Source organism: Balaenoptera ricei, chromosome 16, assembly GCF_028023285.1.
Source record: "Balaenoptera ricei isolate mBalRic1 chromosome 16, mBalRic1.hap2, whole genome shotgun sequence".
NCBI classification, from domain to species: Eukaryota; Metazoa; Chordata; class Mammalia; order Artiodactyla; family Balaenopteridae; genus Balaenoptera; species Balaenoptera ricei.
Window position 1 is genome coordinate 24,323,211 of NC_082654.1, and position 14,124 is coordinate 24,337,334.

The 14,124-nt window shown below is 41.8% G+C and overlaps 1 protein-coding gene across 1 annotated transcript in view; it reads right to left on the bottom strand.

Annotated features, from left to right (window-relative positions):
* Window positions 1–14,124, bottom strand: part of SORCS3 (sortilin related VPS10 domain containing receptor 3) — a 593,582-nt gene that overhangs the window by 42,840 nt on the left and 536,618 nt on the right. The window contains exons 15-16 of the mRNA XM_059899211.1: window positions 5,456–5,573; window positions 4,314–4,447 (exon numbers count right to left, since the gene is read on the bottom strand). Coding sequence (XP_059755194.1) covers window positions 4,314–4,447; window positions 5,456–5,573 — 252 coding nt within the window. The remainder of the gene's footprint in view (window positions 1–4,313; window positions 4,448–5,455; window positions 5,574–14,124) is intronic.

Sequence of the window (14,124 nt, forward strand, 5' to 3'; positions counted from 1 at the left end):
TTCCACCAGAATCAACGCATTTAATCCATCCTCCCCAGTCTCTACTCCCTGCTGTCTCTGAGACTTAAAAGTTGCCTGGGGCTTCCCTGGTGGTGCAGTGGTTGAGAATCTGCCTGCTAATGCAGGGGACACGGGTTCGAGCCCTGGTCTGGGAAGATCCCACATGCCACGGAGCAACTAGGCCCGTGCGCCACAACTACTGAGCCTGCGCGTCTGGAGCCTGTGCTCCGCAACAAGAGAGGCCACGATAGTGAGAGGCCGGCGCACCGCAATGAAGAGTGGCCCCCGCTTGCCGCAACTAGAGAAAGCTCTAGCACAGAAACGAAGACCCAACATAGCAATCAATCAATCAATTAAAAAAAAAAAAAAAAAAAGACTCCTCATTTCCTCCTCTTCCCCTTTTAAAAAAAAAAAAAAAAAAAAAAAAAGTTGCCTGGATCAATCCAATGAACATGACCTGATTTGGCTTAGGGAAACAACTAGGTGGAATATGCATGGTAATCACTTATACTAACCAAGCTGGGGTCTTCAGATTCCTTAGCTAACACTTCCTGGTAGGAAGGAACATCGAGAAGGAGACAGGGCTATGCAACTGTTGCCATACACGGATTTTTCAGCATGAGCATTAAAGACAAACAAAAAGACAAACTATATTTGAGGGAAAAACTGTATTTTTAACTGATACCTATGCTTATTGAAGTTGACTTAAAAATAAAACAAAGAAAAAAATTTTAAACACTCAGTCCCATTGTCCATGAAAACCACCATAACAACAACAAAAAATCCCAGAAATTTCAGAATCAAACTCTCTCTGCCATACTCAAAAGTAGTGCAAAAATACTTTTAGGTCACATGATTTTTCTTGCTTTTGTTCTCAGATTATGACTACTAACCCAACTTCAAGTCTTGTGTGTTTGTTAGTCCTAACTCAGACTCAAGTGGTTCTATCTTCTTTTTAATATGAGGTATGATTGGCTACAGAGAGCCAAACATACCATGTCTTACATATCTCCCTTCAAAATTCTATAAAGTCTTCTTGAACACCATACACCTATGACAATTATAGTACCAATGGCCAAAACTACTTTATTTGGCGTTGGTTTAGAGTTCATGGAACATTCTATATTAAACCTCATCACCAGCAGTTAACTTAGATCATTTGAGAATGAGATCATTTAATTTTAGAATAAGCAAACTTGGGGACCCTATTTCTTCTGAAAAATAAAGTGTATCTAAAATAACAAAGATTTGTTTGATTTCTTGAGAAATGGCATGATATAGAGAAGAGAATGTGGAATTTAGATAGACTTACATTTGATCCTCACCTCTTTCTCTCACTGCTAATGTGATTTTGGTCAAGTAACTTACATTCCAGATGCGAATTTTCTTCTCATTAAATGTCATAGTAATGATACTGACATTACAGGGTGTTGGGTCCAGGTGGTACCTCTACCAATGCAAGTGTGAGAACCATAGAATACTTTGCAAGGGCTTCTCCCTCCACTTCTTTACTTATAGATGCATTCTGACAGCAGTTTTCCAAAGACAGGTTCAGAAATAGTTTAAGCAAAACCATCACCATTGAAATAAATGGATAACACCCAAAGGTTCACCTTTGAAGATAGTGCTTATTTGGATGTATAAGCTCTGATTTACTTGCTAACAATACCATGGGGACCACTGAACCCTGGGGTTCAAGATTAACAACAACCGCAGCATCAAAAGCTGTGTATACCATTAGGATAAATTCCTTATTCACATTAATGATGTATGTGAATTCATTTATTCCTCCCTAGGACCCAGTGAGATACATGTTATATATTTGTATTTAATAGCCTAGGAGGTGAAGTCATAGAGATTAAGTAAATTTCCCAAGGTCAAAAATTGAATATCAGAGCTGGGTTTTTTTTCCAGACTAGTAAATGTTAATGTAATTGCTGAAGAAAAAAACATTTATCTTACAATTCCTACTCTTTCTCAATTGTAAGGCTTCCCAACAATGGGTGAGGGTCTAGTACAGTTCAGAGAGACACAGGAGAAAATGTAGCATGACATATGCGAAGACACTGCACCTCTACGGAGTCAGTCTGCAGAAGGACACAAGGAAGCCTGATATTCAGATTCTGCATATTCAGGTTGACATCAATATGTCATGTACCATAATTCTGAGTGGCCTACTGTATCACTGCTATGACTATTTTTCCGGATTGTGGTTAATAATTAAAAATTATTCTTCCCAATTGTGAAAATATCCTTTGTTTCCAAAGGGTCAAAAATGCTACAGATAGGACCCTGTCATTTAAATTAAATTCCATTTAGCACATCCCATTTGGATGATTCTTGCTGATGTCAAGCTTTTCAAGGCATGAGTTCAGGAATGAAGAGCAGGTAGGGGGGCAGCCATGGTCAACTAGCGGGCTTGCTGTTACCAGGTACAGTCCTAGTAGAAAGTGGGAAGTGGAAGATGGCTTACAGAACAAATCAAGAAACAGGCTGGATGAAATGAGGATGGAGGGGGTGAGGCTTCTGGGCAGGGCAGCTGTTCTGTGCCCATTTGGACTTATTTCTGTTATTAGACACCAGATAAGCCCTAATGCAGCTCTGTCATGGTCCTGCCCCTTCCATGTCTATAGGCTGACACCTGAGCCCTTAGCTTTGTCTTTTAACCTGGAACGGGTGATGAAAATATCTCAAATGAACTTCAGTTTTTGACTGTGACACAGAGGAAGAATTCATCCAACTGGAATCAGCCTGGGATGACTCTGTGATCACCAATGGCATCACCCATTCCCAGGTTTGGGAAAGTTTTTGACTCTCCTAAAAGAAACAACATTCAGAAACATCGTATGACAGTTTAATGCTTCCTGTGGGCTAGGCATGGAGGATGCAACAATAAAGAATGTCTAAAATTCCTGCACTCACAGCACTTCCATTCTACTGGGGAAAGATGGGCAATAATAAAGAAATCAAAAAACACAATCTCTCTATTTGTGATTAATACTAAGATGACAATTAAACAGGGTGATGTGCCAGAGAGTGCCAGGGTGTAGGTGAGATTAGACGGTCTCAGAGGCATTTCTGAGGACCTGCTATTTTTGCTGAGGCATGAGTGATCCAAAGTTGCCAGCCATGCTGAGATGTGGAAGAAATCCTTGTACTTGCTGTTTCCTTTGCTAGGAATGGGTCTGGGTTAATCAAAGTGTAGGAGATAGTAGTGTGGCTGCAAAATAGTGAATGAGGGGAGAACAGTAAGAAGTTAAGGAACAATGGCAATGGGTCAATCATCTACAGTGGAGCAAAGAAAGAAGATTAGATGATATTTTAAGGAAGAGGGGAAGCCATTGGGGTGCTTCAAGTATAGGAGTGATAAGATCTGACTTGGGTTTTTAAAATATAATTTTGGATAGATTTCAGGGTGACCAGAGTGGAAGCAGAGAGTGAGTTAGTAAACTGTTGGAGTGATCCAGATTGCAGTGGTCATGGGTAGAGGTGCTTTGAGTTAGAATGTGTTTTGGAAATAGAGACTTTCAAGGACTTGTGGATGGCCTGGACCTGAGGGTAAAGGGAAAAATCAAGCTCTCCTGGGATTTTGACTTAAGCAACTGAGTGGATATCAGTGTGTTTTATTGAATTTGGAAAAGCTGGTCCGGGATGAGGGGTGGGTGGCTTAAGAAAAGTTGAAAAACTGCTTCCACTAGTGGGTGTTCAGGAAGAATTCTGCTTGGCCACACGAAGTTTGAAATCCCTATTAGCAATTCAAGGGAAGATGGATGCTGAGTAAATAGATGGATACAAATGTCCCCATCCAAGAGGAGAGACGGGCCAGAGATGGAGGTAAATATTTGGAAACTTGTGAGTCATTAGCTAATAGGTGAGAGTCAAAGTCATTCTTTGTGGTTGTCATTAGAGGGAGAAAAAAAGAAATGACGATAAGAGAGCTCATTTGGAAGAGCACAATTCTAGCTAACGTTTCTGGAGGTAACTGTCCAAGGTGGCAGCTCTCTGAGCTCTCTGTGTCCAGCCCCACCTCTCTGGGACTTTCCAGGACAAATGCTAACTGAAGATGGGAAGAAGTCCCCTTGGACATGCTGCTCTGATAGAACAGTGATCTTCCCTGTGAAATCGCCTCCTCCCGTCCTCCTTCCAGGGATGCAGACATCCCATCTGGCCAGGAACTGGGGCAGCCAGGCCCATAGGCCAGCAGACACACCTATCTCTTAGTCATGCCTTCCTCCCCGGCTTCATCTTCACCCTCATCCCCCCAACCAGTAAATGTCTAGCTGGAATTGGCAATGAGATGCCCAGGGACTCACCATTCAAAGTCCCAGTCGGCACAGACACAGGGTTCTGAGACCACCGTCCCTGAGGAGTCTCGGCCCAGGGCACACTGAGCTCCTGGCTTGCGTTTCTTGAATATTTTCCTTTCTCCCATGACGCACGGCTCCCCCTTACAAAGAAAGTCCATAGTGAGAGAGGCAGAAAAACACAAAGATGGTGAAATAAACCAGCGTTAGCCTCTTCATTCTCTTCTCGTCACTCTATGTAGAAATCTCCCTCCCAGGAACCATTCAGGAGTTTCCAAGATTAAAAGGCTGATCTTTTACTACCCCGCAAGAGGAACACTATGGGAGGCTGGCCTCTCACTGTCCCTCCACCCAACCTAGCCAGTGATGGCTACTTCGTCTTGTTTCTTCTCCACCTCCATAGAGAATGCAAACACCCCAGGTCATCCTCACAGATCACCCGGCAATTGCCCGAATGGCGTCAGCAGAAATTCCAGTGGAAAAGAACCCACTTCTGGCATATTTTTCACATCATCTTCAGAGTAAAATTGAAGTGGACCCAATAAGCTCCCTCTCTATGATAAACCACTGTGTCCAAGCCCTTATTCCTTGTCAAGGGCACAAAGAGAAGGATAATAATTTGTTGGTACAAATTATAAGGACCCAATAGTTCTGAAGAAAAAAGAAGTCTGCCTATGTTGCATAGCACTAAATATCTGCCTTGCTAGAGCCCCTCACCTCCACCTTTCACCCCTTCTCTGTGGTCCTGTCCACAACGCTCCTGGGTCCTGACTTCAGGCTGGTCTGAGAAATGCTCTCATGCTTCCCAGTAAAAGCTGAGATGATCACATCATTGGTGTGGTCTCCTAGTTTTCTGGGCTTATTTCTCCATGGGTAGCACTAAAATCTCAGGTTACCATTATCACCACTTCCCCAGGCTGCTCGGTGATTTCAACGAGTAGATCAGGATTCCAGGGTGCACAATGGTCCCAAAATATCACCTGCCCCTGCTAGACCTGGGTGTGTGGGTTTCAATCCCTCCCCCGAAACCCACCATCACCCCCAGATGGCCCACTACTTTCCTTCTCCAAATAGGAAGGCCCAATAGGACCAAACAGGGCTTGCAGTGGCCCCTGTTCCTAGGAGACAGGACCCCCTACCCTGCACTGTACCTGATTGAGCAGGTGCCAGGTCTGATAATCCTCTTTGCCGCAGCGCCGGCTGAAGATAGATTTGTAGCCCACCTTCACCAACTGCCATTCCGAGCGGAGGCTGAAGTGGCCAAAAACTCTAAGTGTTTAGGGGACAAATGAGAAAGGCAAGCAGATAAAGCCCCATAGTCAGTCACAGTGTCTAGTCTAGTGCACAAGGACTGGAGGGACAGAGGGCTGAATTGCAGCCTGGACTTTAATGATTCTTCTAAAGCCAGGTCTGTGAAGCCTATTGAGGGGAAAGTCCACTGACCACACAACTCCAGCCAATTGACACAGTATTCACTGTGGGTGTAAAACCAACTTTTTTTTTTTTTTTTTGCAAAAGTAATATATGTGCTTTACAGGAAGCATTTCAGATATAGAAAGGTATGGTGAAGGAAAAATCTTCCCCAATCATCTACAATCCTCTCCACAGGTAGACCTGCTCCTCGTATTTTCACGTATAGTCTTCTTCTCAAAGCAAGCACGACTGTTATAGCTACTATGTCCACAGGCAGGGACTCAGTTTTCTCATCTGTAAAGTAAATTGTACGTGTGTATGTTGGGAGGGGTGGGTGTGGATTAGCTAATCTAAAGTATGACCTTGCCAGTTCCAATATTCTGACTGAATCTAAGTGTGTTTTAGTTGAAATTCTCATTGCTTAATTCATGTGAATACCTCCCTCTTTCCCCCTGCCCTGAAAAATCAGTCGTCTCATAAAAGGAAATCATATTTATGTATAGCAAAGAAGCACACTTTCTGCGCGACTTAGATAATCAATACTGACCTTTTCAAAGTCCAGCAGTTGATAGCCCTATAAACATGAATGATCAATCATTTCTAGAAAAATAGAAAAAAAGACTGATCATCCATACTCCACTCAGGTGGCATGTCTTTTAATTACAATGCAAGGCATCTATCAGAGTGATGTAAAGGGGAGACCAATCATGCCGGGAACCAAAACCCTCTGAAGTCTTTCAAGGAACCGGATGGCTTCCATTCCAGCAAGAATTAATCATGCTCACAGCCCTGGATTCTCCTCTTCCCAAGTTCAAATATCCTCATAGTGACACCTAAGAGACTAACTCTCCTCAAGGGACATTTCCTTCTGCTATCTGAAAGATGAGGATGCTTTGGGAGGGATGGAGCTAATTAAAATTGTGAAATGGAGAAAGAATTGTTTTATAGATCACACAACTTAGAATACACCTTAGGAAATGATTTTTAATCTTCTATCATTTGCTCATTAAATAAAGCTTTTTAGAGCTTTGTCTGAAAAATAAAAAAGAGTAAACAGATTTGAGGGAGTGACTGTGGGTGTCTCCTTTAGTAAAATCGTATGATCTTTGCATGAATCTTACCTCAGCCCTGAGTAGTAGGAGCCAAGAGGCTAGCATACCCTGGACCGTGTGGGCAGTACTGCGTGGGGTACCTGCCCTGATGTTCTCTCCGTTCTATTGCATTCTTGCTATATTCATTGGTCTCCAAATCCAATACATCCATGCCAGGTCTACACTAAGGTATTTCTACCATTTAGTTATGATTCAGTTCACGGAAAGGTCATGAGTCAGTCAACTTTTAATCTTTAACAAAACAGTTATCTCATAAAAAGTTTCTATTTGTTTTAAGAGAGGAGAATAAGGTTAAAAGCTCATCAAGAAAAAACAAACAGTGGGAGAAACCTTGATAAATGTCTTCTTCCCTCTCTATCCAGCCTATCCAAATCCTCTCACATTCGAATGCTACCTCCTCTAGAAAGTCTTCCCTGATTGGAGTACTCTGAGTAGCAGGATATTAGTGATGCTAAACAAAAAACAAAACACTCTACCTACTCCAAACAGTTTACAGTTATTTTATAGATCACAAAATACATCATGTCAGATGAATCTCATTCCTTTCTATGAAAGGATTACTAAGCATACAGAAGAAGGAAATATGAGGCACATGATTTACCCAGATATCAACAAGGCATCTGATGGTCTGCTGTAGCAGTCTTGAAGAAAAGATGAAAAAACATGAGCCAGGTGCTAGTAAAATTATGTGGCTGAACAGTACCTAATTAAGGCATTAAAATCAACCAGGAGGGAGGGGGTGAGTAGTCAGCTGCAAGGTTACCTGCTGTCTGCTCTTTCTTGTTCATCATTTTTATTAATGACTTGATGACATGAAAATAATGGTCATCATTGGAAGTTGCATTTTCTGATGACACAAAGCTGGAAGAAACAGTCAATATGCTTGACGGCAGAATCAGGACCCAAAAAGGTCTTGACAGACTGAAGAGACAGGCTGAATTTAATAATATATGACATAACAGCGGAAAATATCAGGCCCCTCCCTGGCAACTACATAAGCATTGGATAAAAGAAATGGGGCTTGGTGCAGCTCAGGATACATAATAATAATGATGATGATAATGATAATGATGCAGCTTAAGAATTTTCGTATACAATGTAATTAATATAAGTAAACACTTCAGAGAGACCAGAAATACTTAAGGTAATCTTAGAATGCATTAATGAATGCAGAATTTTGTATATTCTCTAGAACAAAAGAGGCAATATCCTGGTCTGCTTTACATTAACTACATAACAAAGGAGAATTGTACTTAGTGTTGGATGTCACCATTCAAGAAGGATATACGTGAGTAGTACATGTAGGGGCTTTGGCGGTGTTAGCGGAGTTTGAATCTCCTGAAATTTGAAATAAAAATATGTATTTACTGGCCTGTGTGTATTTATCTATGGAGACATTACATATCTTTTTATCAGATTTTCAAAAGGGTTCACAGTTCCCAAAGTTTAAGGACCACTGAAAAAGAGAGGGATTCAGATGATGTACTGGATGAAATAGTGGCTCCCCGAAGAGACATGACCATGTTCTATTCCCTGTAACCTGTGAATGGGACCTTATTTGGAAAAAGGTCTTTGCAGTGTGAGTTAAGGATCTGAAGATAAAATCATCCTGGCCCTAAGTCCAATGAAAAGTATCCTTATAAGAGATACAAAGAAGAGAGACGTACAGAGAGGAGAAGGCTATGTGAAGACAGAGGCAAAGACGAGTCATGCAGATACAAGCCAAGGAACACCTGGAGCCATCAGAAGATGGAACAAGCATGGAACGAATTCTCCTTTAGTGCACTAGAGGGAGCGCGGTCCTGCTGCCACCTTGACCTTGGACTCTGGCCTCTAGAACTATGAGAGCATAAATTTCTGTTTTTTCAGCCACCCAGTTTGTGGTAATTTGTTACAGGAGGCACAAGAAATAATACAAATGGCGATATGATTTGAGACCACTGTTCATCTACCAATCCAAGGAGTGGTATAAAAACTATGGCTGGTTAACCTGGGGATGACTTAGGAAGGGGCAGTGGAGGGAAGAACAATAAATAAATGGGCACTTTAGGGAGATCTCTTGAGTATTAAAAAATAACAAAAAATAAAAATGTAAAGGTTTACAAAATGTGAGAGATCTTTCTAATAGACAAAGTTGCCCACACAGGAAAGGAATGGCTCAGGAGTTAGTAAGCAGAGAACTTCAAGCTCAGGCTTAACCATTTCCCAGGGCTGATGTTGAGGAGGATGCTGGCATCATCCAAGTACATGTGGCCTAACTGACCCTGAGCCTCTAAGGATGTCCATGTTGTTGGCCTTCCCGGCTTTTAGGGATATCTGTTTCTGATCTGAGGGCTCATTTCAGAACTGAACATAAAACAGAGGCTCATTCAGAACTTGTGGACTAACTTAGCTTCTTCTCTTCTACAGTTCCCGTAGGTGCATTCCTTTCACCAGTATTTCTTTGGCTTCTAACCCAAATTTCCTTACACCATGTTTTCCAGGTCCTTCCCCGAACTGTAAATTGATACACTGATATTTCCACTCAGGGGTTGGCTAGTATGCTCTCCCACGGGGTCATTTTCCTGTGCCAGATGCAAATTTTTAAACATTTAATGTTAGGATTATGAGCTTTGTTCATTTTCTCACTGGATCCCAACTAAAATTAGTAGGGTAAAACCCCTTAGTAACTTTCAGACATTGATGTACTCCCTCTCTCCATCCACTATCAGTTCATGGTGGGCCCCCTCCTATGGGGCATAAGTGACTCTGATGCAGGGTCTCTCTTTTGCAAAGATCTGGCCTCCCTAATTCTGTTCAATACTGGATTCATTCACTGCTCTTCTGATTGGAGCTCATGGAAGATGAAGAAATGACAGAAACACAGCAAACTAAGTCAGAGATAAAATAAGGACTAACTTAATTTCAAGCATTTCTCATCCCCTTTCATAACTACTCTTAGAACAGATGTTAAAATTCACAACAGGATCTGCAGAAGTGAGAACCCGGCAGAGAAGTCAGTGGGATTAGAAACCACGTCCATCACTTTGAGGTGATAAACACTGACTAGATGAACTTGGTCCTGGATTGGAGAAAGAGAAAACCTAGACTGCTTCTAAATAATAATAGAAGAAATCAACTTCCCCGATAAAAGCCTCTCATCTCCTGGAAATGTTCCTCTAAGTTTATCACCAGTAAAGCAGGGGCAGCATATTCGTCCCACTTGTGGTAACTTTTTGGGAAACAAAGTGATTCATAAACGAATTGAATACACAAACTCAAGAGATGGCTAGCGTGGAGGAACCAAAGATGTGGAACATCTCCAAAAGGATAATGTAATTCCCAAAACAGGTACTACTTCTTTTAGAAAGTCTTCTGTGACTGTTCCAATAATACTGAGCTCTCGTTCCTCAGAAACTCAAATGGTCCCGTTATCTCTAGACTAGAGGATCTCCACTGTCCGCATCAGAATCAACTAGAGAGCTTGTTAAATATAGATTGTCCCACACCCAGACTTTCTAATTAGTAGTGTTGGGTGCCTGATTATTGCATATCTAATAACTCCCCAGGTGATGCTGATGTTGTTGTCTCCAGGACCACCTGTTAAGAAACACTGTTCTAGACCGCTTATGCAGAATTTAATTTTCTTGTATTTTTGGTCAAATTTGTAGCAACCAATTAGAAAGCTTTGTAAGGCTGGGAATGTTCTTATACTTCTTTGGACCACATAAAGCCTTTCAACAATAGTTGCTTGACAAAGAATGGCTGATTATTGGGTACCAAGGGAACAAGGCAATTTGAGAGGGTGGCTTCATTTTCAAGTCTTTGGCAAAAAAGCTAATTTCTAGCGTGTTCAAATTCACTGTCATCCACAGTCCCACTTCCTTGCAATTACCAAGATAAACTATTTTGACCTCCTTCTTCAGAAATGTATTCCCAGTCCCCCTTCTTAACTCAAAGCATATTTTCATCAACATAATCAAAACCCCAAAATAATATATGTGAAAATCTTGAAAACTCCCAATTGACAATAAATATTCATTACCATCACCATCATTCTCATTGCTGGGACCCCCACAGACTCATACCCAAGGCCCTGCTCATCAAGAGGTTTCGATAGGGTTGGCTCAAAATTCCTTTTGCAAGGTAAATACTAACCTAAAATGCAGGGGCTTTGTCTTTTGTGTGTGTGTGTGTGTGACATCTTCTATACAGCCTTGCAGAAAGTAGATACCTCATACATAAATACAGATGACTGTCTGGAAACAGGTAGTCTACCCTTTAGTTCCCGTGAAGAAGTTACTCCCCACCACAGAACAAAATAAATGAATTCTCAGAGCCATTTTTCACAATATGGATTTTCAGGAAAAATCTATTAAAATTTATTACTTCTGTTTTTCTTTTTCTTTTTACCTTGTCACCTGGATTTTTTTTTCATGAGAGTTTTTGGCTCCACTCAAGATTTGCCTTCTTCTTGGGCTTTACAAACCTGAGACCATCTCTCTCTTTCTATTAATCTCCTCTGTTGCTATCTGTCTGCACTGCTAATGTGACTCTGGTTACAGAGTGTCCTCTTGTGTGGTTGTTTAACTTTGAACATACAGGTGGTCTGGGCATGGTGGCAAAAGTAGTAGGCAAGGAAATAGAAGACTTGTCTTTTCCTAGTCCTTGTCAGCCACTAAATTAGCTAGGTGACCTTGAGCAAATCACTTCATCTCTCAAGCTTTCAGCTTCCTCACAGAAGATCATTTTTAATCAGTGACACGTATACTGAAAGGATGGGATGCAAAAATAGTCTAGGTGGAACATGGCTCCTTAAAGACGATTTCCAAGAGTTTATGTTCTTTCAATCCCTATGTCTACCTCCAGGTAGATAAGCTATCTGTCTCCTGGTGACGCCATACACAAAGGATTTATCAATTAGAGTCATTCAGCTTTGTCTCCACCGGCACTTCTTTCGTATAACAGATGCTCAATAAATAGTTCTGGGTTGATTAATGGGTAGAATTAATCTATCAAAACCATCCACTTCTTCCAAAATTGGGGTAATAGCTTTATCTACCCTTATTTCTGGGCCAAAGATCATGGTTGAGTTGTGTGCCCTTTGAGGTTTAGGAGGACTAAAACAATCTCAGGAAAAATAGCAGCAGTTTCTCTACCCCTTGTTATCACGGTCTGTGCTAGGATTTCCACAAACAACCGTGATTTGCTGGGATCCTAAATAACACACCTTCTCTAATCCACCATCCAGACCTGAGGAAACCTTGTGCGGAGGGAAGTGATTAATTTGAGGGATGGAGGTGGTTTACAAAAATAAAAAGACTTCATTAGAATTCCATCCACACAGAGGGATAGCTACTCATTAATTAAATGATTTCAAAGGGTATCTTGGTATATAATTGCTATAATTTAGGTGGAAACAATGCCACACTAAATGTAATTAGAGGAGCAGGCTATGTAAAGGCTCGTCTTTACAGGAGAGCAACTCTGGGTTACCTGATTCTCCCCTGCATAGTAACCTGGTTCTTTTTTTGACCTCCAAATACACCAACTTTTATATACAGTTATAAAAGCTGTAAGAAGTTTCAAGGAGACAGTGGTTGACCACAATCTTTCCGAGAGGAAAATAACAAGAATTCATCACTAGGAAACCACTGGAAATATGCAAAATATATAATCAACAGTGCGTGGGGAGTTAGATTAGCAGGATGTCACTGCAGACTGACCTTTGAGGGAACATCTGGTGGAACTCCACTAGGATAATACTGTGTTGTCATCAAGCTGCCCCAGGCCCTCCCCCTTCCTTTATCCTCCTCAGTCACTCCAGCACCAGCACCCTGAGCTCCTGTAACCCCCACCTCTCCCATCTCTGTCTGCCTGAAGAAAACCTTAAGAAAGAGAACAAGGCCAAAGCTGACTCTGCCAGTTTCTTCCTGACTTTCCTCTTTCTGTTACTGCCTCAACTGAATTCTCAGACATCAGGCTAGAAACCTCTGCATTAGCAGAGGCTCAGCCCTCAGTATGTTTTCTCTCTTAACCTCTAGCCTGACATTCAATCCTTTTCTTACACTTCTACAAAATCTCTCAGATTCACCAACTCCACTTGTATCCCACTCTTATGCCCTGATACTAATAATGGCCACCACTGACGGTCACCATTGACAGCATGCTTGTCAGGTGCCAGAGACTCCGCTGAATGTTCCCTGGCTATTATTACCCCGAATCCTCCACACAAGGCCTGAGAATCTTAGGTATAGCCTTTTCAGATGAGGAAACTGAGGCCCTAGGGCCGTGTTCAAGGTCAAGATTGAGCTAGGCTTCAAGTTGACATTCATGTGAGGCCAAAGCTCTTACTGGCTGCTCTTCCTCCGTCTGAAGACTGTATTCCAGGCTCTCAGTACCTCTTGCCCCCTCACTCATTTACACCCTACATCCATCTTCATGAAACCTATCCTCCACCTGTTTCCAGACAGTTGTCTTAAAACATTATTCCAATGACACCACATCTACACTCAGAAATTATGGCTATAGAATAGGGACCACGTTCCTAGAACTAGCATTCCATCTCATCCCATTCCATCATATTCCTTTCCAAACTTTTCTTCCTTCTCCCCTATCTGTTCTTGCCAAACTGGTCTATTTCCCTTTCTACAAATGCTTAGTCTACATAGATAGTTGTGTTTGTGTGCACGCACACATGTGCTGATGATAATAGCTGTGGAACATTTAGCAGAGTCCCTAGCATACACACACACACACACACACACACACACCCCACACACATACTCCTGATTTCACACCTTATTTTTGCCATGTTTTTCACTAGAAACATCCTCCTTCAGTCTCTCCTGTCCTAAAACCTACCCAAGCCCCGACTTAAATGCCATCTCCTCTCAGAAGTGTTCCTGAGGTATTCAAAGTCCAAGTGATCTCTCTTCTAGACTTCCTGTGTGAGCACATGGTAATCTTCTCCCAAGGAGCAGAGGCCTTCCTCAGTTTCCCTAACCCTTTGTCTCAGTAACACCATATCCTCCCTGTCTTCCTCTTACTTCTCCAAGTGTACTTCTCCCCCCACTCCTCCTCTTCACATCTCTGTTGGTAACTTAAGCCTTCTTCTTATCTGTCCCTACACTTGACATTGGTTCTTCATATGTGGCTCAATAGGTCCCCTAATATCCTTCTATGACATTCATCTCTTCAGCTTTAATTTCTATGCAGAAAACTCCCAAGGTACCTACTCTTGTTCCTAACCTCTTACAAGATTTAGTCACGAATATCATGCTAAGAACTTTGAATTTGATACAAGAGCCTCCCTA